Here is a 25,463-nt window from a genome sequence, read left to right as displayed (position 1 = left end):
TGCATGAAACTGTGGGATTGTGTTGGATGTGTATGTACTTGATTATTCTGCATTCTCACTGCAGAACAGATAAATTGCCAGTTTTGATTTGCACAGGTATTGTGCAAATCTATGTCTGGTTAATTTCAATTTAGGATATGAGCACATGAGCTTGTGCTGAAATTTGATCTGTATGGATGGAAAAAAAAAACTAAAAATGTGTTTGAATACCCAGGTTGTTGAAAAATGAATTCATACTGACAAATACAGCAGCTGAAATAGGATAAAGTACTAATTCATAGAATTTAGGTAATAATGGGTTAAACTAAAACTGAAATTTATGCAAGTGATTGGTGTTTAGAGGAAACTGGATGCTGCCTTTTTTCTGATGTCTTGTGTGATATCTGCTGAGTTTTTTTTCCGGTGGTTTCTTACGCTGGATTGTATTGGTGGGATGAGTGATATGTATGTAAATAACAATATAATTGTTTTGGGATGTAATTCTTCAGAGGCTTTGGCATTTTTAGATTAAGCATACAGCTTTTTTTTTTCTGCAATGGCAAGAAATGAAAATTACACTCTTTCTTTGATTACAGTGGAGAAAATACTTAAGTTTGACAAAGAATAAGCCCTGTCTTTGAAGTGCAGTGCTTTTGGAGAGGATAAACATTAATATATGGAGTTTTCTTTAATCTTCTCCCTGTATTCTTTAAGAAGATGAACCAATATAAACCTATGGCCAGAACATAACTGTTGTTTTCTGCAGGTGGAGAGTGTCTGTCATTTTCCTGCTGTGGATGACCGTGACAGCAGATCTGCTCAGCCATGTCGTACGGACCAGGTTTTGGGGATCCCAATCAATTAGCCCAACGCATAACTTCTAACATCCAGAAGATCACACAATGCTGTAAGTTGCATTTGTGCATGTTTTGTGTACAATTTTGGTATTGATGGTGCCCCCATTCAAGGTGAGTTTCTCAGATTCCTTCATGGAAGGCTGTTGCCTTACAGCTTCCCCTTGTCCCTTGTGTATCTTAGATATGTGAATAAGGCTCTGCAAGTTTTAATATACCAGTGCTTAGTTTCATGCTACTTAGTATTTTTTAGCCACCTAACTGGGGTATTCAAGCTAGAGGTTAGTTAGGCTGCTGGGATTTTCAATAGTTTTCCCCTTTTCCACCATTTTCCATTTTATTTTTAATGTGTGTGTATGTGAGGCAAATACAGCTTGATTCACAAGTGATGCAAAGTATATGGCTCATCAGAAGGGAGGTGGTAATGAACAACATATGGCTAGTTTTGGTACATGTGTTTTATGTTATGCAGAGTGCATGCAGAAGCGAATATTTTAATGTTAAAACTTCAGATAAATTCTGGACAGTAAAGTATGTTGGTTTTTATTAAAATTTTGATCTTTGTTTTGTGAGACAGGTTCTAGAAGTTGGTATTTGTAGCACAGGTTAGTGCCACAGACTTGAGTTTTTTTCCTGTTTTTTAGTTACATTTTGTATTTTCTTCCAGAAAGAATTTAAGATCTCAGCAGACAGGAAGCAAAATTGCAATTTCGCCTTATTGAAAAGTTTTTGTTCTTCAGGGTTGTGTTTCCACAAACTAAAGTTAACAAACTAACTCTGTAAAAGTCCTTATACTTTATTTCCTAAAATCTACTCAGTAAATTCATTCAGTCTGATGGCTTCTAACTTGGTCTTCTAGAAGCAGCTGCCAACTTGTGACAGACACTGAGGCACCAAGATGTGAAAAAAGGGCTTTCTCTCAGGTGAAAACATAAAGTCAGCAATTGAAACTGGAGTATTGTGAAAGTTGCTGAACATAATTAACCATCTTGTACTGGACTCAGTGATTCCTTACTCTCATCTTTCCCCTTCCATCCCTTCTCTTCCTTCTTCTGTGTCTCCTCCCCTGGGCACTCTAACAGCAAGCTGCCTATGCGTAGATAGAGATATGCCAGAAGAGTTATCTGCAGTCCTGCTGTCTTTTGTATTTTGAAATTTAGATGGCTAAAGTCTTGAGCAATAGATAGGTGCTACTGCCATGCCAAGACCCAAATCCAAATGTCTCTAGCCCCACTGCTTTATTGCTTCTGAAACAGGAACTTTGCTCTGAAAAGCTCCAGCCAAGCTCTTTTCTAGTTCTGGATTCCATCCCATGCTCTTCTGTAGATCTGACTGAACTGTAACCACTCAGTTACTCTTGCAGTCCATTCTCTGTTAGATTTTATGAGGATCTGGATCCTATCCTGAATGTGTTTCCTGAACTGAGGTCTCTAAGGACTTATGGACTCTTTTCTAGCCTTTTTTTTTTTCCCCCCCATGTGTAATATCTGTCCAGCTCTCTACTGGAATGTGTGAGCTTCAGGAACTTCCAGGTCAGATGGGAAGAAACGTGCAAGCTTAGGCACCTGTAGTGCCAGTGAGATACTGAGCATGTCTCTTAGAGTGCAATTTATCATCTTAGTTAGGAAGGAGGGGGGAGAGACACAGGAGTCTTGACCCTAAATGTGAGGGTTTCCATCTAAACGGTTGACTTGGTTTTTCACTTTTGCCGAGAAATGCTGAGCATTTGTGAGAGGCGTCAACGCACTTGAATTCTTCTTGGTTAACCTGGAGATGTGTAGATACTCTGGTTTTCAGAGTGAGATTAATTTAATAGAGGAAGAGAATTTTGTTTCAGATCACCAGGCTACTTCAGGAGGTACCTCAAAACTAGTTCGCACTTCTAACATGCAAGCAAAGTGGGAATACTGCTACAGAGGTGGAGAGGAGATACAGATTAGTTGAAAGGAAACTGGCCCTTCTAGCAACAGGCTGGCCCTTTAACTTGTTGGAGAGATACAGAACTTCCTATATTAGGTAGTGCAGCCAAGATTTTGTAATACACCAGAGTTTATAGGAAGTAGCATGGGTGAGAACAACAATCTTTAGCATTTCTTCAGGGTTGAATTATTACATACTCACTTTCTAAGTAATAAATCTGATCTGTTTCAAGATAAAATATATATGTTAAATACCTAATGCTTCATAATGCATGGGCAGGATGCTGCTGTTGTAGTAATACTCTTCTAGCCCACTGTTACTGATTGATTAGGAAAGCTCCTCTCTATGCTGGTAACACTACTTCAATAATAATGTCAGTTGCAAGATAGTATTCTTTCTGGTCTGGGTTGTTCTTTGGTCTGTTCTTTCTACATTTGTGTTTGGTAACATCTTGGTTAGCCTTTTAACTTTAAAGAACAGATTTTTTTATCTGTTGATCCAATCATGATGTTGATTGTTTTGTTGAGGATATGTTGAGAGCTTGTACAAACCTTTGTTCAACTACTGTAATAAATGCTATCTGTACTGGGCAGTTTGAGTTTCTTTGGAGGAAAGGGTGTTGGTGAGTCCTTTTTAGGACCTTGAAGATTGAAATTGAGCTAGCTAATGGGAAGTAGCATACGCTGCTGTATATACTGTGGGTTCTCTTACACCTGCCTGTGTTTGAGATCCCCAACCCCAGAACATTCTGTGTATAAACTTCTCAACTCTTCTTTAGAGAAGGATGTGCTTTGTTTCACATTTTCAGCACTTCTGCCAACATAAGTGATTATGACATTACTTAATAACATCTAGAGAACAGTCTGCTTTCCTCAGCCTGAAACTCACATTTTATCAGCGACATCTCCAAGCTGAGATTTAGGGAACTACTCTGTGGGGTATTTCTCTATTACTTTTGTTACAACTGTTTCACTGGGCAGCTGGAGTTGCAAAAACTTAAGGCTGCTCTTGACATCTGAAGAGCCTCAGGCAGGAGAGGGAGAATAAGGCTCTCAGACCCACTCTTGGATTTTTTCAAGTATCCATGTGACTCTGAGCAGTGCTCTGAAGTCTGGGAAGTCTGAATCACATGTGCTCAAATGAGCTGCAGTGTTGTGTGCTGAACCTCAGTGAGGCCAGCGATGCCTGCAAGCTGTGTCTCACTGGTTTGGTGATGAGAAGCAGATCTGCAAACAGCTAAGGGAACTTCAGATTTTAATAATAAAGCCAAAGAAGTGTATAATGAGCTAGACTTGGGCAGCTGCTAAATTTATATCTTACTATAACACAACTGATGGTTAAGGTTTGATGGTCTGTCTGGATTCCAGTCCAAAGTAACTGTAATTCTCATTCCAGGCCTACATTATATCTGTTTATAAAATCTAGGTGACCTACATTTCGTATTTTAAAAGTCCAGTGCATTTAAATTGGTTGAGGTTTGTCCCTGACTTTCTGAATACGAAGAACAGGAATATGGAGAAGAGAATATGTGGAAGAATATATGTAGAATGTAAAGCTCCAACCTGTCTGGCCTTTGCAGACAGAACCTATTATCAAGGTAATCAGTATTTACTGAAGGAGCAGTTGTTCTAGAACTGGATTTCACAGGTAGCACTCTCACTTATTTGGCAGCTTAATGTCAGTGCTGTTAAGTTGGGACAAAACTAAATGCCTTCCTTCAATATTTCCTTGAAATATTTCCTCTTGGCTGCTTGTTTACAGCAACTGGATAGACAAGGCATGAGTGTGATACATAGATACAAGATGAGCTATCAAAATATATTTCTCTGTGACAAAACAAATTCTGCCTGCTTACAAAACTGCATTTCTATCAGACATGTTCATTTACCCTACTGGGATATGCCTGGGAGGATGAGCGCATTGAATCCATATATGATTGAAAGCTTAATTTAAAGGCTTTAAAATATGTTACTTTCAGACTTTTTACAACTGAGATGGGAGGGAGCAGTTCTTTGAAATCTGAGCATTTTCTGTGTTTTAAAGAACTGATTCTCTTTGTACAGCTAAAAGGAGGAAGGCATTTTATTTAAAAATGTGTTTCCAAGAGGGACAAGAATGGGAGTTGCATTCCTCTATGGGAACAACTCCACAGTTACAAATGTAGGAAGGATGCAGTTAGAGGAGTAGGTGCCTCTTCTGTTCAGCTGGAAAAATTTGACTCTTGTCTCTGACAGGAACTGTGCAAGAAGAAACCAGCCATGCTTTTTCCTCCCCACTTCATACTTAAATAACTCTGCTGTGTGAGGGTCGTTGAGGAAGCAGGCTAGTATGCCTTTGTTTTGCTTTGTATTTAATTTTTTATTGTAGCTACCAAATCTGCTGCTTGGAGCAGTCCCTGAAGAAAAACAGGAATGGTGCAGGCTAGATATCAAGTAACTGTCAAGTTTCCACTGGCATCTTGAGCTGGACTTTGGGAGCTGTCTGTTTAGAAGCAGTTTAGAGTGCTGCCTTTTGCTTGGGAGCACAGAACAAAACCTGATGCTGGTAAAATATATGCAGTTTTTTAAAACACTTCTTTTGAATCACCTTTTTTTTTTTTTTTTTTTTTTTTTTTTTTGTTTGCTAACAATAATCAAGCAGCTAGAGAACCTACACTAACTGTAGTAATGCATTCATATTCCTTCCCTACCAAACCCTTCTTCCTTCACTTCCCAGGTCCTCCAGGTCATGTCAGCATTTTGTGCAGAGCTGGTTGCAAAGCCAGTAGGAATGGCATAATCTACCTTTGCTCAGTATTGGCACAGTAGGTCACTGATAGAGTATTTGACTTGTTCATTCACACTGGAGATCAGCCCAACCCAACAAACACATTCTCTGCATGCTGCAAAGTAATAAAAAAACCCCCTAAAATTCAGTAGCCACAATGCACATACGGTTGGAGGGAGTCTGGCTGACTTTGAGAGATACTTTCTCATAGGGACTTCTGCTTTCTGTGGACTTCTTTTGCTGTTTGTTAAGGCAGAATAAGCATCAATTCATATAGAGCACATTCCTAGAAGGTCAGCTTAAGCCAGCAGATATCCCCTCTGTCATGTGATACCTGTCCTGTGAAAAGAATTTTGTTCAATTTTCTTTTGCACCTCAAGTTTTGTATAAGCTACTATTCTCACTGAATGTTGTTAAAATGGGAGTCAAATTAGATCAATCATATGACTTTGCCTGTAACTGTATGCAACTGTAGAAAATCATAAATGTAGATTAAACCCTGAAAAGTATTAAGACTTTTGATAGATGCCTTTATGTTGTGGTTTAAGCCCAGAAGGTAGTTAAAATGTTCTGCTAAAAAGCCTAAAACACTCATGAAAACTGTATCTGTCACTATGTTTGAAACGCCAGCAGGTTTGCATGATTACTCTTGGCTGAAGAACAACACAGATGGGCACATGAAAAGTAAATGAGATCGCTGAGGTGTTGAAATCAAAGCCTGTATGAAAACAAAATTCTGTTTTGTCTATAAATAAAGTGTGGTTTTGTACAGGTGTGGTTCTGAAGAAAATAGACTCCCAATAGAGCTTGTTGAGACTTCAAACAGTGGTATTGTCAGAAATTTCCAATTTGCTGCAATTAACCAGATTTAACTTTGTAGGAACATACCAGCTGAAACAATTTCTATATTATTATTGTTGCTGTTGTCCAGAATGTTCCTTGGATTTAGAATAAAGTTTCTATAAAGCCAGGAAAAGGCTGGTTATTTAGGGATTTTAAGCACCATCATATGCTTCTACATTTCATTTTGTGGACTTCTTCCAAGCTGAGGAACTAAGGAGAAAGTTAGCTAATTTGGGTCTTTCTAAATGCTTGTCTTTGCAATGAGGTGAAGTTATGAAGCTCACAGTTCTTGTAGAAATAACCTATTTCTGAAAACCTCAGGCCTGAATCATTTTCATGCAGTTCTTAAAGTCTTTGTTCTATGTAAAATAGTATATACATTCAAGGAGGTATGCCTCACAGATTTGTCTATGTATCTGGAAAGTTTTTAATATTTTTCTGTATTTTGTCTGGTTTGTCTTTGTTGGATGATATTACACAAGAGGGACAGGGATTTATTTATGCTAGCAGCAGAATAGAGAATAGCAGCATTTGATAATACAGAGAGCCCTCTATCAAATCTCCTATAAATCAAAGCTCCTATAAAGCCTCCTATGCTGGGGGCTGGACACCTGTCAGGACTTGGAATAAAACCATGTCAGGGATAAATTGTGAGTGACCCCACAGTAGCAGCTACTCACTTGTGTTGACCAGTCTGTGGTGTATTGTGTCTCCTTCCATGTCAGCTCCTGAGGCAGCTGCAGTAATGACCTGGCCTTTTAAAAACCAGACTTCTTCATGTAAATGGGTTGGGTTATGGTGTTTGTACAGTTACTGTTTAATGCAGAACTATGCTTCATTTTCATAATTTAATGAGCTACTTATATTCTTTAGAGAAATGTTCAAACTTCCTGGTGTCAGGAAGTTACCAGGGATACTTTAGGATAAGCATATAAAGTGATTGATTTAATGACTTCCCCTTGGCTGAGTTGTAATAATTGATTGCATGATCAGTTATTGTGCACTTAAACAATGTGTGTTTAGTGTGTTCTACGCCCACATTAGAAGAACAGCCGATACTTCAATCCCGCTTCACTGTGTCCTTGAAAGACCATTATAGATGGGAGTACACTAGAATGAAATCATTACCACAGCACTGAAAAAAATGAGGGCAGATCCTGAGCTCAAGACATTGGTGCTGGTCACTCTGAGGCATGATTCTATTTAGAAATGCCAGAACCTGTAACAAAATATAAAGAAAAGGTTACAAGACTGGATGTTTTCTACTCTTCATACTTACTGAGTCTTTAGTCTTAAAGCTCCGAGGACAATTTTCAGGCTCATCCTCATTTTATTTTCTCCTTCCCACACATACATCAGTTACTGTTTTTCTGTGCTGATGCATTCTCCTGTTTTAGAATAATCAGTGTTATACACAGAGTTAAGACATAATAAAGCAAAGCACTTAAAACCAAATTACTGAAGTTTTTAGATATTTGATTCCAATTAGATTAGTTCCTGGGGATGCTTTTTAGTGTAAGCTGGTATCTTTTGACTGATGCCCTGGATTTGATTCCTCTGATAAACTGTCACTCTTGGTTAAAGTAGGGCTAGCAAGACAGCACTGTGGCATTGTGATTTATGTAAAATTTGAGGGAGTGTGAACTAGACTAATAGCCTTAAAGAGGGTCTTACACAGAAGACTTTCATCTGATGGAGGTATTGCAACTATATCACTTAATCATAGAACAGCTTGGGTTGGAAGGGACCTTAGAGATCATCTAGTTTCAACCCCTGGCCATGTGTAGGGATGCCACCCACTGTATCATGTTGCTCTAAGTCCCATCCAACCTGGTTCTGAAGATTTCCAGAGATGTGGTATCCACAGATACTCTGGGCAGCCTGTTCCAGTGCATCATCACCCTCAGAGTAGAGAACTTTTCCTCTAAACCTATTCTCTTTCGGATTGAAGTCATTCTGCCTTGTCCTGTCACTAGGTGCCCTTGTAAAAGGTCTCTCTTAATTTTCCTTGATCCAGGAATGTTTTCTGCAGCATCTCCTCATCTTTAGTCAAGTACCAGCAGCTGAAGTGCAGAAGCAAAACACATTGAATTGGATTTGAATAAATTGAGGAAGTCTGTTGTCCCTAGGCAAAAGCAGTTTGAACTGGTGTAATTTTAACAAGTAATTCTTTTGTTCCATTAGACTGCTCTGAAGAGACTCTGAAGTTTATTAGATTCCACACAAATTAATCTGTAACTGGACGTGCTGTTTGTTGACTCACTTGTTGAGCTGGAAAGAAGTAGGAGATTTCTTCATAGTCACCCAGCCGGTCGCAGCGCGTGTGAGGTATTTGACAAAGCATTTCTGCAAGGTGACTGTGCTGGTGCTGAAGTCACTGCTTATATGCCTTATGAAGCCATGGCTGGAGCACAAGGCTCACATGGAGCAAATCAAATGTTGTGTTAGGTGTACACAAAGGAACATTTCACTGATTCTGTTTATTCTCCTTGGGCTCAGGTATAAGGAAATTGTTATAATAATGTCTTAATAATGAATAAGCAATGTCTTTGAATACCTGTCGTTGTTTTAGCCCTGTGAACCTCAGACAGTTACTAAAACCCTATCTGTCCCTTTCTAAGTATAGGATGGTGACATAGGTGAGACCATTGCAATTAACATTTAGGAGGAGCTGTTCTGTTCCTTCTTCCTGTGAGGTCTCAATCCATGTTGTTTTGTAAGGCAGGTTTCATTGTGCTTGCTCTACCTGCTTGTCTGGTTCTTGTCCTCTGCAGTGCAGAGCCTCAGTGTTTGTTGCTCCTGTTGCTGTTGGTGTTTCTTCCATGCACACCAAGTGAGTGCCACATTCTCTGTGGAAGTGTTAGACCATAGTTTTGTGAAACTGGGCAGTGTGGTGGGTGTGGCTGAAGGAACTGAAGGAGACAGCTACTGGATGGCTATAAAGCAGTCTTGTGCTGTCTAAGTAAGAAGTGTGGTTACTGCAGTGGGGTTGTAAGCAGCACTCATTAAATATATTTGCCCTCAGTTTCATGCTTCTATATTGAGGTATATTTTTTAGAGCTCTCAGGATTATGTTGTTGATATATGTCATTCTCCATCCAGCTGGAACAAGCTTGGTCTTGGACACTTGAGGTTTTAAAGTTTGGTTTTCCAAATGTGAAATAGAACGGAGTTTAAGGCAGGAAAACAGGTGATAGTGGGTAGCTTGAGAAAGCTTCTCTCCTGTAGCTGGAGTTACTGGTAAACATTGCCAAGTAAGACCATCCTCAGTTTCCTTTGGCTAATGCTGTAGATGAATATCAATAACAATGTTTGGACACTTCTCAGCCCTGCCAGAGAAGGTGGATGACCTCCACTCTATTCTTAATTTCCTTTCTCTTAGTTGGTGCGTGGCCTTTCAAACATTAGGATTTTACTGAAGGATTTTGGTGGGTTTTTTTTTTTTACCTTTTCTACTGCAGTGCTGTGGTGTTACAGCTTGTACAGTGTTTACTAATTCATAGTTTGGGGTTAAGCTTATTTACACTCCCAATCTTAGAGGAAGTAAGTTGGTTTACATTTTGGTCTTCATTGTATTAATCTATTTGTGCCTTTATTTTAAGTTTAAAACTTCCTATACCACCTTTTAAATGTTTTGATGTCAAAGACCAGAACCAACAGTTATGTCAGCATGGATTTACTTGTAATGAAATACCTTTTGCAAATCTGTCTGAAAAACAAGATGAGGAGGAAGGAGAGGAAACAGTCTTCTTTACTAGTCAGCTCTAAAGCAAGTGTAGTTGTATGATCTGGTATGTGAAACGTGTTTTTATTTATGAAAAAAATGTATGTATTACAGTTCAGTCAGGAACATGTTTCTTAAATACTCCTACCTGTTAAACCTTGTAAATATTTCCTCTATCTCTGCAACTATCTCTACTTCCTTGACTCTTGCAGAGAAATAGAGGTCCTTTATATCAGAGACTACTGCTTTCCTTTTTATGTTCTCCTTAGCTAGAGGAAGAGCCTTCCACTGATTAGAAATGGAACCACTGTTTGGCTTGTAAAAATAAACATGAGCTGACTCTTGAATAATTTTCTCTGTAGGTATTCAGGTTAGGTCTTAATTGTTTCTCTGGCTCATCATTAACTGTGTCTGACCTGTTCCTGAGCATGTGACCAGCCTTAGAGAAGCTCAGTAGCTTTTATCAGCTAATAGTTGTGTACTGTGAGATCTAGATCAGGAATGTTGCAAAGACAAATGAAAAGTCTTCTTAATGTGATGGTATTGTTTCTTCCTAAGACTAGTCTAATGTTATGGTATTGCTTCTTTCTAAGACAAGACTAATTTTTAGATGAAATAAATGAGATTCCTTTGCATGTAAGATACCAGTTTCTTGGGGAAAAAAATGCATTTTGCTTACACAGTGTCAGGTACCTTGCTTCTTACTCTGCTCAGTTTCCAAAGTGGACTTGCTTTCTTTTATTGCCAGCCCACAGCTGGCAAGGTGCTGTTCCTGCTAGTGCAGTGTGAGTCCTAACAGAGCTGTTGATTTTCATTCTATGCAAACATCTACCCTGATGTGCAGTGTGAAGTGGCTGCAGGAGTTTGAAGCCTGTGATGCAGAATGTTGCCATACCCTGTGACTTTGGTAAAGAATGCTTGCATGCACACGTGGTGTGTGCCCTTGTGCAGCTCCTGAGCAAAGTCCAGCAGCCACCTGTGTGTGCCCAAGGAGCCTAAGTGCACACATGAGCCAGTGCCTGACTTTGTACTGAAAATAATTAAGACCATGCACAAGATACAGTCAGTCTCTGTGGCAGGATTTGTAATGTCCAGGACAGGAGCATCCTTAGATTACTCCTGTCTCTTGGAACTACTTGGGTTGTTCGAAGAATTGGGAAACTGGGGGAGGGAAAACCATAAAGAGTGAAGTAGCCTAGGAACCTGTCAAAGCTGTGCTGTGATCTTGGGTCTCTGACTGTTACCAGTATATTTGCAGTGCAGTGCTAGGGCTTTGTGAGCTAGGCCTAAGCTTTTGGCTCTCTGGGATACTTGAGTGTTACTGATGGATTGAGGAGACCAGAGCAGATGCTGTGTGCTGTGATCTGCCAGCCTGAACTCCCTACAAAGGGCTAAGTAGCTGGTTAAATGAGAGAGGCAGTACCCTTATAAATACAAGCATCAGCAGTGAAATCAGTAATTTAGGAACTTCTGTTTTCCAAAGAGTAATCCCAGGTTTCCAGCAGTTTTGCTCTTCATTGCCTGCTCGATTCTTCTCCTTACTTGTTTCACAAATGGAGCAGTGGAAGGAGCAAGCAGGGATATTTCTATAGCCTAAACTTTAGTAGGAGGTGCTAAGGCTACCCTGCTTTTCCCTTGAGGAAGGGAAGGGATACTGTCTTATGATATAAGAAGCTGCAAAGCTGGTTCTTGCTTTTAATCAGATTCTGTAAGACCTGTGTGTGCATGTGAGGGAAGAAGACCCTTTCCCTCTGTGATCCTCGAGGTAGTATCTTTAATCCTGTCAAAAAATTTTGTTTGTGAAACTGTAACTATAAACTGTGTCTATAGTTTAGGTGGCTTTGTGATTATATGTATAATGTTACATCAAATATTTGAATGAGAAGTAGCTACACTGAGAAATCAGTAAATACAAGCCAAAACAGTAGAGTTATAAGACTATAAAGAACATATTTTTTAGTCTGTATACACTCCAGCATATTTATATTAATACAAAGGAGTACAAAGACTGGATTTCTTTAACTCATCAATCTATAAGTATATACTGTAAATCAAGATTTCAGAAAAGTCAGCTTCTCCACTTCTTTGTTATAGTGGTCCTTGTTTTTGGCTTTTTTTTTTTTTTTTTTTTATGGAGCATCTTCTGGAGTGCTCCTGAAGACTATTGGCCAAAATTTTTCTGCCTTTCTTTCTATTTACTTCCTTGAGTAAGCACTTTCATTTTTCTATGTGGCATACTTTGTATAAACAAATAATTACATTTTTTCAATAATACCAAGGCTAAGGTGGAAAATACTGAATTACAGGAAGCATAGAAAAAAATGCTGTTATTTCAGTCCTTAAGACTTTTTTCTCTAATTTTTCCCTTTGTGATTTGAAGTCCTATTTGAAATTTGCTGGTTTTAAGCATACTTACAGACTTCATGGTAAAATGTGTTTTAAGTTATGCTAAATTTTTGAATCACAAGACCTGAACTGCCATAAACTCTGCTTCTGGAATTGTATACCTGACCAATTTTCTAGTGCTGGCTTTTAATTTTCTCTCTATTATCAATTTGTGTTCAGCTTTAGAAGTAGGATAAATATACAGTTAGCTTGGAATGCAAATATTTTAAGTATAGGCCATGTTTCAGGGAATTTTTATTTGAAACACAAGCCTGTGCATTTTCTTTACTTGCAATTAAATAATGCACCTCTAGGTGGCGGTAGGACACACCGAGACTTTGTCTGTCTCCCTTGGTTTTCTTTTTACTCTCCCTTTTAAAAGGATATAAGGAACGACCGAGCTCCTCGGCTCTGGAGTCAGAAGGGAGCCTTAGAACAAATACAGGATAATTAGTGTTCATTTTTATAGAAATTAAAACTCTATGTTCTTGAAGATAACGCCAGCCAGTTACCATTTTGTTTGTTTTAAAACAATGCATGACACTGACCATAAAAAAGGAAGCTTAATTACCCCGAGCTCGTGTTAATCAATGTGTGTGAGCAGCTGAAGCTGCCCAGGAGAAGTGCGGGCAGGCAGGCACTGCCTCACCCAGCAGGCAGGAGGCAGGGAAGGGCTGGTCCTTAGTAGCCAGTGGTGACTGTAGCCAAAATCAAAAATCTTCACTCATGTTTTGCTGTTTTTCAGCTCAGTTAAAATACAAAAGTAGATATAGTGAAAAAAATGCCTATCCTTTAAGTTTCTCTCCATTTTTCTTCTTCCTTTCTAATGTGACAGCAAAATATGTTGGGCTGAAAATAAGGGTTGACAATATATCAGTTCAAAACTAATATGTTTTGTGAAATACACTCAAAAATTACTGGCAGTTTGTATCCCAGACTTAAAAACATAAGAATCTCAAAATGGTAATTTAAACGTGAACATATGAGTTTTATTTCCTCTTTGATGTACTGTAAACCCATGAATGCTTTGTTGCTGTCTCTTCATTGATGCATGGATTCTGAAATTTTTGTGTAAGATAATGTTATAGAAGTCTTCTATATAGTTTTCTAAAATGATATGCATAAAATAGTAAGAATGGTGATGTTTATTTTTTAAAAATATAATAAAACCCCTGATTTAGACTTACTAAAATAAAATTTCTGGCTAATCTTTAAATTGCCTGTATCTACCTAAAGATTTGAATATATTCCCATCCTTCATAAGAAACCTCAGGTCTTGTCTTTGACATGGCAAAAATCATTCAGTAGTTGTTCTGGGAATTACAAATGGGGTCTTTGTAGTAGGTTGAAAAAGTTCTGCATATCCATTTCTGTCAATTTATTTATATAGCTTTAGACTTGTCAAGCAAAAATGCATAAAACTGAGTAGCAATTGTCTCTGCCCCATTCAAATTTTTCTTCCTCTTCACAAACAGCTGCTGAAATACAAAGAATACTACATCAGCTTGGAACACCACAGGACACGCCTGAGTTGAGGCAACAGCTGTGAGTACTTCACATGAAAACACTAAATTTCATTGCAAATCTCCTCTTGGGTGATGAGGTGGATTTCCTTTAGGCAGGGTACTGTTTTCCCTGAGAAAGGTGAGCATAGAGAAATAATTGAAACTTAGATGTTCAGATGTGCTTTCTAAAAGCAGGATAGTCTGTAAACTTGAATCAGCTGATTTGCCCGTGCACATTGCCTGCAGAATCAGTGCATCTATAAAACCTGTGCTGGCTGTTAGCAAAGTGGCAAAACCAGAAAGCAATATCACTGCTCAGAAACATACCCCCACATCCCTCCATTCCAGTCAACACTTCCAGTCTGTCTGTAGGAGTGTCACAAGGTAATGAATATATTTGGGGTGTTTTTTTGTGAGGGGAGGTACTGGGAGAGGAGGGGAAATGTTGTTTTTAGTGATGAAAGCTACAGTAAGGGATGAAATTATCAAATAAATAAGTACCAGGAATAGTAACATAGCAGATGTGAAATCAGACTCCAAGGCAGATGCTTTGCTGGAGTTCAATCACCTAAAGGTGGACTTTCACTAATATGCCTCTCGGAGAGACAGCAGCTGTTCTCTACTTCTCTGCATGGTCTAATGAACCAGTATGACTTTTTTTCATTAAACTCCTTTACCACATCAATCTCAGCATCACAAATGCACATAAGCAACATGTTGTGCTCACCCTGGCATTTTTTGTTTTTCATGCTGTGCTGTGGCCATTATATAGTAGGAGGAGGTGTGTATTGGACCAAAGTCGTCATGTTTATTTTGTGTGAACAGCCAAATTTCTTCATAATGGCCTGAGTTCAGGGCCCATAACATTAGCCATAGTACAATCCACAGGGGATGTTCTACTGGAGACTGGGAAGAGGTGAACTGTGAAATATACACAGTTTATGAAATAACCCAACAGGATATAGGCATAAATTCACACCTAAACAGCACAGAAACGATTAAGAACATACTTCAGACCCTTATTGGGATAATTTATGTATATATAGTAAGCTTGAGTTTTTATATGTTTCTCACTTGTCTGAATATTTGGTCAAGAGTTATTTGATTATTTTAAATATCAATTCTGATGGCTTGATAGTAGCTTTCCAGCTAAAACCTTTTTTGTATAGACTGCGTGGGGAGGATGCCAAAGCAGGTAAAGAATTTGAGTTGTTTCAGAAAAAAAATAAATGAATATGGGTAAAGGATTATGTGATAATATCAGAAGTACATTTATGTATTCATAATGACTACAAATGCATTGTTGCACAGTCATAAAATAGAATAAACCTAAGGGGAAGAAATAAGTAAGTAATTATTAATTATGCTGCCACACTGAGGAACACACCTTCTTCAACACCTGTCCTGCCTGGAATCCATGATTTCATGCCTTTACAGCAAAGAACAGAATAAAGATGGCTTTGTGTGCTTTAGAGAAGCTTTTAGTACTAATGTTTTTTGAGAATCAGTGAAATTCAGTAAAGTAACCCAATAGTCTCTAATGGAAATTTGCATTTGGTTTTAGGCAACAGAAGCAGCAATACACCAACCAACTTGCCAAAGAAACTGACAAATACATTAAAGAGTTTGGATCTTTGCCTGCCACAAGTGAACAGGTATAAAACCAAAAAGCATGGCTTGTTTGACTATTATGTTGGCTCATGTAAAGTATTTGAGTCACTTTAGTTCTTTATTCCTGTTTTCAAAGCACTGTTTAGTTAGTCAACACATTTGCACAATGCAGGAATACTTAAAATGTAAGAATATTTTGTTGCCGTCTGGACTTGTCCCATAGTTGTTTTTATGTATCAGGAATGAAGTAGGTTGACTGAAGTGGTGGGAATCGAGGCAGTGTGCTGTGCCCTTCTGCTTTTTGAGGTAGCTGGACACTTTGTAATCCATTGCAGTGATGCTGTATCTGATTCTGCCAGCACTCTGACTCCAGGGTCAAGGAACTGAGTGCCAAAACACTGTTCACTCACTGTCTGAATAATTTGATTATCACAGTTTGTCTGTTCTACATCACTCAGATCAGTATATGTGCTGTGCTGATCAAAAAGCACAGATTTCTCCTTTCTCAAGAGGACTAGACTAGACAGGAGCTGTTAGTGAATCAACCTTCCTTCTGAGGTCTGTGTAAAATTTTTCAGTCAGAAACGTGAAGTGGCTGTTGTGGTTAGCACACTCCTCTCTGCCCTCCTGTGGTTTCTTATCCTAGCAAAATCTGTCACTTAAATAAGGGGAGAACAACAGGATCCTAGAAAACATAGATTCGGGTTATTGTCACTTAAACAACTTTCCTGGTCTGTGGGTAGTTCCTGAGCAGCCTTTGGGAAAGTAAATGGTCTTGAAGCACTGAGTTCAAATGGCAGGCCATGATCCATGTGTGCTCATCCTGTCAAGCTGTAAACTTCTAACAGCAGTGTTAAAACTTGGTTTTAGTATATAACCTCTAGTTCAGCCAAAGTATCTTTAGTTTGTTGGGATTTATCTTGGAGTTGAAAAGTTCACAGTGAAATGTTTTACTGTTTAATTTTACCCTTTTATCAAGCCTATTTCTAATGAAATGCATAAATAACAGATTCATGAATGGCAAATGACAACCTTTCAGAAATTTGTAAGGGCTGATGTATGCATATATTTAGGAAAATATGGTGGAGACTCTCCTGAGTGCCCAATATTCCCCTTCCCTTCACTACATCTTAAAAATAAAAAAAAAAAAAACAAAAAAAAAAACCAAAAAACAAACAAACAAACAAACAAACAAAAAAAATAAACCTGAAAGGTTAGAACAAGTATTTCTGGATCTGTTCTAAAGCATTTCAGGAGGTATGTGAACCCACTTCTGGATTCAGTTCAGTATGCATTTCTGTAAAATACAAAGTGCTCTGTTCTTTCTTTCCTGCACCCTTCCTCCCCTCTGTGTTCAGTCACCTCTGCATATTTTAGCATTCCTGGTGTCAAAATATTTCACACTAAAGCAGAAGATTTTACAGTCAGCAGCTAATAAGGAAGGTAGAAGCTTTCTTATCACTGCTCATTTCTCATTTGCAGCTGTCAAATGAAAATAAATACATTGGTTTCCTCTTCAAATGCCTTAATTTGTGTGCTTGTGTGATCCCAGAAGGAAAGGTTTGTCCATGGAATTGCAAATGGTTTTGTTGACAGCCTACACTTACGCCAATTTAGAAGAAAAACTATATATGCCTTGGTATTTAGCAGACTGGAAATAGTAAAGCCTCAAAAAGCCTGAGCTCATTTGACTTGGTAAAACTTTTTCTCCTACAGCGTCAAAGAAAAATACAGAAAGACCGTCTTGTGGGGGAGTTTACCACAGCACTGACAAATTTCCAAAGACTTCAAAGGCAAGCTGCTGAGAAGGAAAAGGACTTTGTAGCCAGAGTAAGAGCCAGCTCAAGGGTGTCTGTAAGTATCAGAAAATGTGCCACTGTATTCTTTATATTGATGTTAGGGGTGTTCTATGTGAGATTTGCCTCCACAGTACTACTTAACTTATAACCGAGTCTAAATGCTGCAGAACATGCTGCTATGATTTTATAGTAAAGGCTGCATTAAGCTGTAATAACCTCACCAGACAACTGTTACTTTTCCTTTGCCTTTGTCACACAAAGGAATTAACTGCCTCTGTATTCATGCTGTAATCCTGCAAAAGCAGCTTCTAGCAGATTTTGAAATGCTTTTGCTCTGCCTTTAGATATCAACAGATTTTTCCCTTTGGGGAAGAATGACTTGCCAGTTTTTAGTGGAGTATTAAGGTGGAGATGTGCTGAGTAGCTTCAGATATTGAGCTTTTCCTTGTCATTATATCAACTTTGCCTTTTCACTCTGTGCCAAATACATGTTCTGCACTTGTAAGTTGTAGCAGGCAGTTACTGAGCTGAATGCTTTTGCTTCTATTTCAGCCTTATGCATGTTTAAAGCAAAATCCGGATGAGAACATGTTGAATCATGTTTCAGTTTGACTTACTAGAAACCTTCAAGTATTGACTCCTTATAGAAGTGCTGCCAGTGCTATTTTCAGGGTTCTAATGTTTTATTTCTATTTTTAAACACTGATCATGTAGGGTGGGGCTCCAGAAGATAACTACAAAGAGGGAACACTTGTCTCTTGGGACAGGTAGGTTGAATTACTTAATACACCTTCACCTAACTCAGAATAATAAACAGCCTGCAGGGAAGCAAACTGCCCATTAAAATTTATTTTGTTTTTAACATAAAGAAGATATTTTGATGGCATACATGGGGAGAAAAAGAAGCAGTTCACATTATGTCTCTCCTTTTTTCCTGGTGCTTCAGCTGGAACTATGTCCATAAGCTGCATTTGGGTTTTCTGGGACCCAAACTTAGGAAGAAGAGTCCTATTTGAATTTTAGTCAAATAAAGCTGCAGTGATAAGGGCCCAGCATTTGCTGGGAACTCCCATTACTTACATACTCTCCAAGAACTGTTTCTTAGTCTCAGATTTTTTTTTTTTTTGTTGAGGTAGATGAAAACTCTGCGGTTGATAATTCAGAAGGAACTTTGACCTTGTATTCATACTTAGAATTTGCAGTCAGCCACCTGCTCTGTGCAGCATTGCTCCAGCAGCTCTGCTACACCAAAGCTGTGATGGTTATACCATTTCTGTTTGCCAGGGACAGACAAGAGTAACACACATTTTATTAACTGATAATGTAAAATGTGCTATGTACTTAACTGTAGTTTTATCCTTCTGAATAATTTCTCATTGGGTTTTTTCAATTTTGTATGGGTTTTGTTTTTGTTTCTTTTTTTGTCTGATAGTCAACCGCAAGCACAAGTGCAAGATGAAGAAATTACAGAAGATGATCTCCGTCTTATTGAGGAGAGGGAATCTTCCATTAGGCAGCTCGAAGTAAGTACAGGTGGTTTTACAGCAGAATAGGCTTTTGATGTTCCAAAGAAATAGCATTTTAAAGGAGCATGAGCATTAATTGGTGCATGAATCTTGAGAAGTTTGGGTTTGTCTGTGGGTGTGTTTTTTCTCTTCAAAACTGCAAATATTGTCTTTAGATGTGAAATACATTTGAAATCCACTGTATGAAAGCCATGTTTTGATATACTGTGTTTAACTCCAGTGGTTCTGCTATGGAATAAGAGTGCTCATGTGATTGCAAGAAAAATTACATTCATTTTTTTTCCAATATGAACATATTATAGAACCATTTTAAACAGTGAATATAAATGTAGCAAAATTATACCTCTCCTCACGTGTTTTCCCAATGTATTGTTCAACATGTTAATTTTTAAGTGGATTTTCTTGAACATTTCTGAAAATACAGAGATTTTCCATTTCATTTAAACTTTTGTAAGTAAGGGCTTCATAAACTCGGTCTCAAAGTACCAGAAAAGCCTTCAAAATAAGCACATAAAAGTTTTTTATTCATCCTGAAGTATAAAGAGTCATGGATGCATATCCTGGAGGAGAAGGAACAGTATTTATATCTAAATGCACATAGAGGCTAAAATGTGTGATGTACATTAATTATTTCATTTTGCAGGCTGATATTATGGATATCAACGAAATTTTCAAAGATCTAGGAATGATGATTCATGAACAAGGTGATGTCATAGGTAAGTCCAATTCAAATATTACCAGAATATTTTTTTATTCACTTTCTCTAGCAAGCTGCAGTGTAGAACTTCCTTTTGCTTGAAAAATTCCTCTAATTACACTATCAAAGCTAAAGGAAATCAGGTATAACCTAATAATGGGTAGATTGGCTGAGATGACTGGGAATACAGTAAGAAAGAGTGCTTAAAATCTAGTTTAAAACGTGTACTTTTTCATGTGTATAAAATGTCTTTAAAATAGTTTTTTTTTAATTGTTTGAACATAAAATTAAAGTTTGTGGACATTTTACTGTATTTGTTAATGGATCTAAGTGTGCAGATTCAGCAAAGATTCATGCTTTGCCTTTCATGCAAACAGGTTTCTTGTTTTAACAATCCATTTTCAACTGCTAAGCCATGCTCTTGTCTATGTCCAGAATATATTTTCAGGGCTTTTTTTACCATCTTGACCCATAATCAATTCATGTTTTTCTACTGAAAAACTATAATCTGTGTCAATGTGATAGAACACTAAACTAGAATCATGACTCTTGGGGTATTGTTTGGTCCATTACCTCTGTTTCATAAATCTTAAGACTTCTTTTAATCTGAGCAGAGAGTTGTCAGTAGCAAGTTGGAGGACAAGTAAAAGGTTATTTAAAAAAGAAAAAAAAAAAAAAAAAAGGTAGAAAATGTCTGCCCTGCTTGGTATCTAAGTTTTAGCCCTGCATGCAGAATAGGAGAGCTGTTACCTGACATGAATTCAGCTAATCATTGCCTGAGCAGTTATAGAATGAACTCGGGTGTAAGTGTAGGATGGTTCAAGCTTTCATAATACAATGTACATTGATGAATACTGATGAAGACATCAGCATTTTGGGGCAGCTGTTGTATATGCTCTCAAGTATATTTCAGCATTCCATACCTTTGTCTGGGTTATGACTTACCAAAAATCTTTCTTTTCGAAACAAAGACAGCATAGAAGCCAATGTGGAAAGTGCAGATGTACATGTGCAGCAAGCAAACCAGCAGCTGGCAAGAGCAGCGAACTACCAGGTAATGCCAGCTGTGTGAAACTGTCCTGCAGTAGTCCTGACTTAGGCTTTCTTATGTATTGGGATAATTATGAGGGACAGGACTGCTGAGAGATGTAAAAGATGATTTGTTGATTTATTACATTATACTCATGGAAGGGTGTTAGATCCAATGCCAGAATATCAGAAGCCAATCTAATTGTCAGTTACAATACCTTATTTTAGTTTTTTAGCTAATCAAATACTTCTATAAAGTTTGCTAACATCTTTTTACACCAATCATTAATGGCTTTGTCTTTCATGGCTTTACCACAGTGCATCATTTTTCAACCAATCATATAACACCTTATAAACTTATATTGATACCTTTTAAACTTCTAAATAACTTTATAACAGGTTCTATTGCCAAACTTTAAAATATTTTACTATCTTACTTAACATATTGCTATGCTTACATAATACATATTTCTCTTTGCTTAAAACATATTTCTACTTAAACTACAAACTTATATTCTTGTTCCATGTCTGTTTTGCTTCAGTGCTCTAATTCTCCAAGCCCTCTCCAAGGTCTTAGATCAAACATTACCTCTATCTCTGTATGTGTAAGGCCTTGGGAGCTTTCTGTGCCTGTATTTCCCACACTTATGCACTTTGGGTTTTGCCTAGCAAGTTCCTCAAGGCTTGAAGACTTAAAGGTCTGTGTTAGACTACAATGGTATTTCTAGATCAATATAAAATAAAATTCAGTGACTTTGGAAAGCTTTGGGTTTCCTGTGAGGCTGTTTCCAGCCAGACTGTTTCAGAGCCTTCAGAGATTCTATGAGAGCACCTGGAGTTACACCTTCACTTAAAACAAACAAACAAACAAACATCCCAAAACCAACAGATAAACCATACACAGACTCCTACTGTTATAATTCAAGAAGTTAAAGGTTCCTGTATTTGGAAGAGCAAGTCTTTGAGGATCACTGGAGGAGTGGGAAGGATAGGCAGGAAAATCTTGTGAAGATGTGGCCAGTTAGCACCAATTTTTGCTCTCTGAAATCTTCCTGGAGCTGTATATATCCAGCTTTTGTTACTTGCTATTCTTATCCTGAAAACATATTTCAAACTGTCAAACTTTTTTGAAAAGCCTTTTAATACCTTTATATGCCACTTCTTTATAACATTTTTGGAACTTCTTAGAAATAATCTTCCCCTTTAAGTTAGAGTTAGTCCTTAGACTTTTTTTTTAAAAATCCTCTTATGTGTATTAGTAGTAGCTAGGACAGTAAATGAGTGACAGAATGTCTGAAAGACTGTCTGCTGATTTCAGAAATTGGAGAGGGTGCATCCTTGAACTGTATTCTCAGTGGGATTAATTGGCACATTAAGTAAGTTTGAGGACTCCTATTTTGATACTTAAAAAAATCAGGAAAAAAATATTAGCAGCCAAAAATTTCTGGTTGAAATTTAAAATTAGAAGCTTCATGATTTGAGGAGGAAAGGATCTTCCCATCTCAAAGAAAGGTTATCAAGACTTGGCAAGCTTCTGTTGTCTTGCAGGAGGTGCCAAATACTGCATAGTTGCTCTGTGTTTGGATGAAAGGACTGTGTACTTTGCTTTGGATTTGAACTTTCCTTTGCTTGAAAACTTATCCTTGTTCCAAGGTGCTAAAAAATTTCAGCAACTATTATATCTGGCCTGACCCCCTCAAGGAAGTGTTAGAGGCCCAGGTGTGCTGGGAGGGACATGGCAGGAGGATATCTGTAGCTCCTGTTTGTGGTTGGATGAGCTCTGTGTCACTTATCTCCCCTGGAATGCATTCACACAGCAGAGCAATATGGGCAAAGCCAGGCTGCTTCAGCACTTGATGATCAATTGCATATTGAAATAAGGTTGACATGCCTTGCTTAAGTAGTTTTACAGGGGAAATGTTTGACTTCAATACATTTCTGGTAAGAGGGTGTCAGCAGGATGCAGAAGGAAGAGATTGTGAGTGTAAGGAGATAATGGACACAGGAAGAAGGTACTCCAGCAAACTGAGTTCTAGCAAGTAAAACAATAAAATGAAGAAATCTTAGCCTGATGGTGGGAGAAGTGGCAATGAGACAATAAAACTAGAAGAAGAGAATTGTTATGAAATTTGGTGGTCTGGGTAGTACTGGGTGGAGAACTGACAGCTTCAATGAAGAACTGACACAGATGTTGTTCTTCAGAGAGGAAAATTTTAAAAAACCCAAAACATCAGAACCACCCAGGCAGAATTTTTGCTAAGTACAGCACAGACTGGCTTTACTTCTGGGACTGTGGCCTAGAATCCCAAGATGTGAATGTTGTTATTCCCTGGCTGCCAGAAAGAGCTCAAGAAATCCATTGGTAATTTTCTTTCATCCTGTGAAGGAAACCTTCAGATTCCATACCCTTCAGGTAAAGGATGACAGACTGCTGCTGATCTTGAGTGCTTTGTTATCTCAAGTTACAGACCTGTATGGGAATGTGAAAGTTCTCAACATACTCATAATTTGGACTTTATTGTAGTGACATCTATATAAATGGGTCTCTAGTCATGTCTCTTTGGTTTGGGGTTTTTTATTGTTTGTTTTCTTTAAGAGCAAGTTCTATCTTAGAAACTTGGCAAAAACACCTTTAAAATAACTGTGAATGGATACACAGCAGTCTAAAATTGTAGTCCATTGTTCCCTTCTGTAATGTATATTAATAGTATTTTTTTTTCTAGCAGATCATTTCTACCTTCTCTGTTGTGCAACTGATTATCCATTTTCCTCTCTTATGCTGACACCTGTTCTCATGTTACTTCCCCCAGAGTTCTAATTACATCCATTCATTACATTAATGTGTTTTCTTTCATTAATTTATTCAATGTACCAGAAAATGCCACTGAAATAATTCTGTTGAATAATATAGCCACAAAGTAAGGTAGATAACTTTGCTTTCTTTTTCCCCCTTGAACATTTTAGATGACTTGACCATCTTTATATGTAAGGATACAATTTAGTTAGATTGCACAAGCAGTAGGACCATAAAAGCATCTGAATAGTTTTCTGATGTGGTACAGTTTTCAATGAACTTGGTTTTTCTCTCTGTTGGCAGCAAAGATCCCGAAAGAAGATGTGCATACTCATTGTTATACTTACTGTCGGAGCAGTGCTTCTTGGAGTCATCATATGGTTAATGGCAAGATAAGTCTCTGGAGAAAGCTTTGTAATTTGTATTTAAATTAGGAAAGGAAATTCATAGTCATGGTTTGCTCATTGTGAAGCTGAGTAAAATAGTGGTTCTGTACTTCATCACACTTACTTTTTTTATAAGACTGTTTGTTTTAACTGAGAAATAATGTTGTCAGTACTGCCATCAGTATAACTGCCTGTCCTCTCAGATTTGGGTGCTGTCTTACCAGAAAAAAAAAACCAGTCAAGATCATAAACTGTTCCATTAACTTGAACATAAAATGTCTTAAGGTTTAAGGGGCTAATCAAAGTAATGATAATTTGTGTTGACAGGGTGGGTAATTATCTTTTGGGATATTGCTAAATGTTGCTGCCAAAACAAACTCCTGAATTGTTGCTTGAGGCAATGAATTCACATCTCAGAATTTATTTTTAAGTTAGAAATATATTTCTTCTCTGTTTCCCTTCCATCACATTCACCTACCCATTTGATATGGGTGATTCAAAAATAAAATGTAGGTTGCTGAAATTGATGTGTTCTCTCTTTTATACCTGAAGCCTGTGAATTAAGCCTTCAGTTTGCTTGAAATCTTTTAAATGTTCCATTTATCTCTATATCTGGCATCAAGTATGGTTATGTCTGGAAGCTTCCTGCAAAGGTAGGAAGGTTGTAGAATGATGTAATTATGTGAATTTTTTGTTCCAGTCCTTGCATTAAGAAATACTGTGCTTTATTGCACACATCTGGTATCTTTGCATCTGAAGTGTGCATGAGTGGGTTTGGCTAGATGAAAATTTTCTCTAGTCTGTGACTTCGTAGACTTACTGGGAAGAACAGAAATTCCTAAGTTCCTAGCTGCACTTGAATGTCACTGTTCTGAAACTGCTGTGATTTAGTTTCCATGAACAAGTCTAAAGTTGTATGTGATGTCTTTCACACAGCTTAAGAAAAGACCACAAGTTCAATTCCAACACTGGTATTTGAAATTAAGTTAAAATCAGTTGAACTGACTGAAAGCATTTTTAAAGTTTGATGCTTATAGTCTTTAAAATGACCTTTTTTCCTTTTGTGCCATTTTGTACTAATATATTAAAAATGTAAAAACACTTTTTTGCCAATTAATCTATTTGCCTTTTTACTTAATCTTGATGAACTAATCTGAAAAGTGTACAGATGAAAAAGTCACTTAATCTGTATTTTATAAAGTTCTTCCATACCAGACTGATAGAGAATGCACTATGTACATGGTGAGCTATGAAATATTATTTGGGAGCAATCTAACTGTAAACATAAATTACTTGTAACCATGCAACCAAAATAAAGGTCTTTTAAAGAGTACACTTTTCTAGTAGTTGCTTTTTTTTAGAATCCATCTTTAAAAGCACATCTGTCATCTGAACAACTACAGAGAGTTTTAGCTCAGCTGGTGAAGCGGCCCCAGGGAACCTCTCTTCCTGTACAGTACTTCACATGGTTAATGAAAATGCTCCTGCATCTTGCATTCTCAGCTAGTGTTGCTAATGCCCTGAGATTTTTGTTTTCAGACTACAATAGCCTAAACTAGAACAGCAGTCAGCATTTTAGCCAGGTAGCTTTCTTACCAGTGAACTGTCTAAAACTGACTTTGGAAATTTCCTGACTTTAATGTTT

At 37.7% G+C, this 25,463-nt stretch overlaps 1 protein-coding gene across 4 annotated transcripts in view; it reads left to right on the top strand.

Annotated features, from left to right (window-relative positions):
* Positions 1-25,151, top strand: part of STX7 (syntaxin 7) — a 30,832-nt gene extending 5,681 nt beyond the window's left edge. For 3 of the 4 annotated variants that reach the window (XM_056487698.1, XM_056487696.1, XM_056487697.1), the window contains 9 exons: positions 746-886; positions 13,947-14,016; positions 15,541-15,631; positions 17,304-17,441; positions 18,101-18,153; positions 18,819-18,909; positions 19,556-19,628; positions 20,581-20,663; positions 23,736-25,151. In XM_056487698.1, the coding sequence (XP_056343673.1) occupies positions 805-886; positions 13,947-14,016; positions 15,541-15,631; positions 17,304-17,441; positions 18,101-18,153; positions 18,819-18,909; positions 19,556-19,628; positions 20,581-20,663; positions 23,736-23,828 (774 nt within the window). In that variant the 5' untranslated portion in view covers positions 746-804 and the 3' untranslated portion in view covers positions 23,829-25,151. The other variant, XM_056487699.1, reaches the window with a different exon arrangement.
* The last annotated feature ends 312 nt before the right edge of the window (positions 25,152-25,463 follow it).

This window comes from Oenanthe melanoleuca, chromosome 3 (genome assembly GCF_029582105.1).
Source record: "Oenanthe melanoleuca isolate GR-GAL-2019-014 chromosome 3, OMel1.0, whole genome shotgun sequence".
In the NCBI taxonomy this organism is placed as follows: domain Eukaryota; kingdom Metazoa; phylum Chordata; class Aves; order Passeriformes; family Muscicapidae; genus Oenanthe; species Oenanthe melanoleuca.
This window is presented reverse-complemented; position numbering and strand designations above follow the sequence as displayed.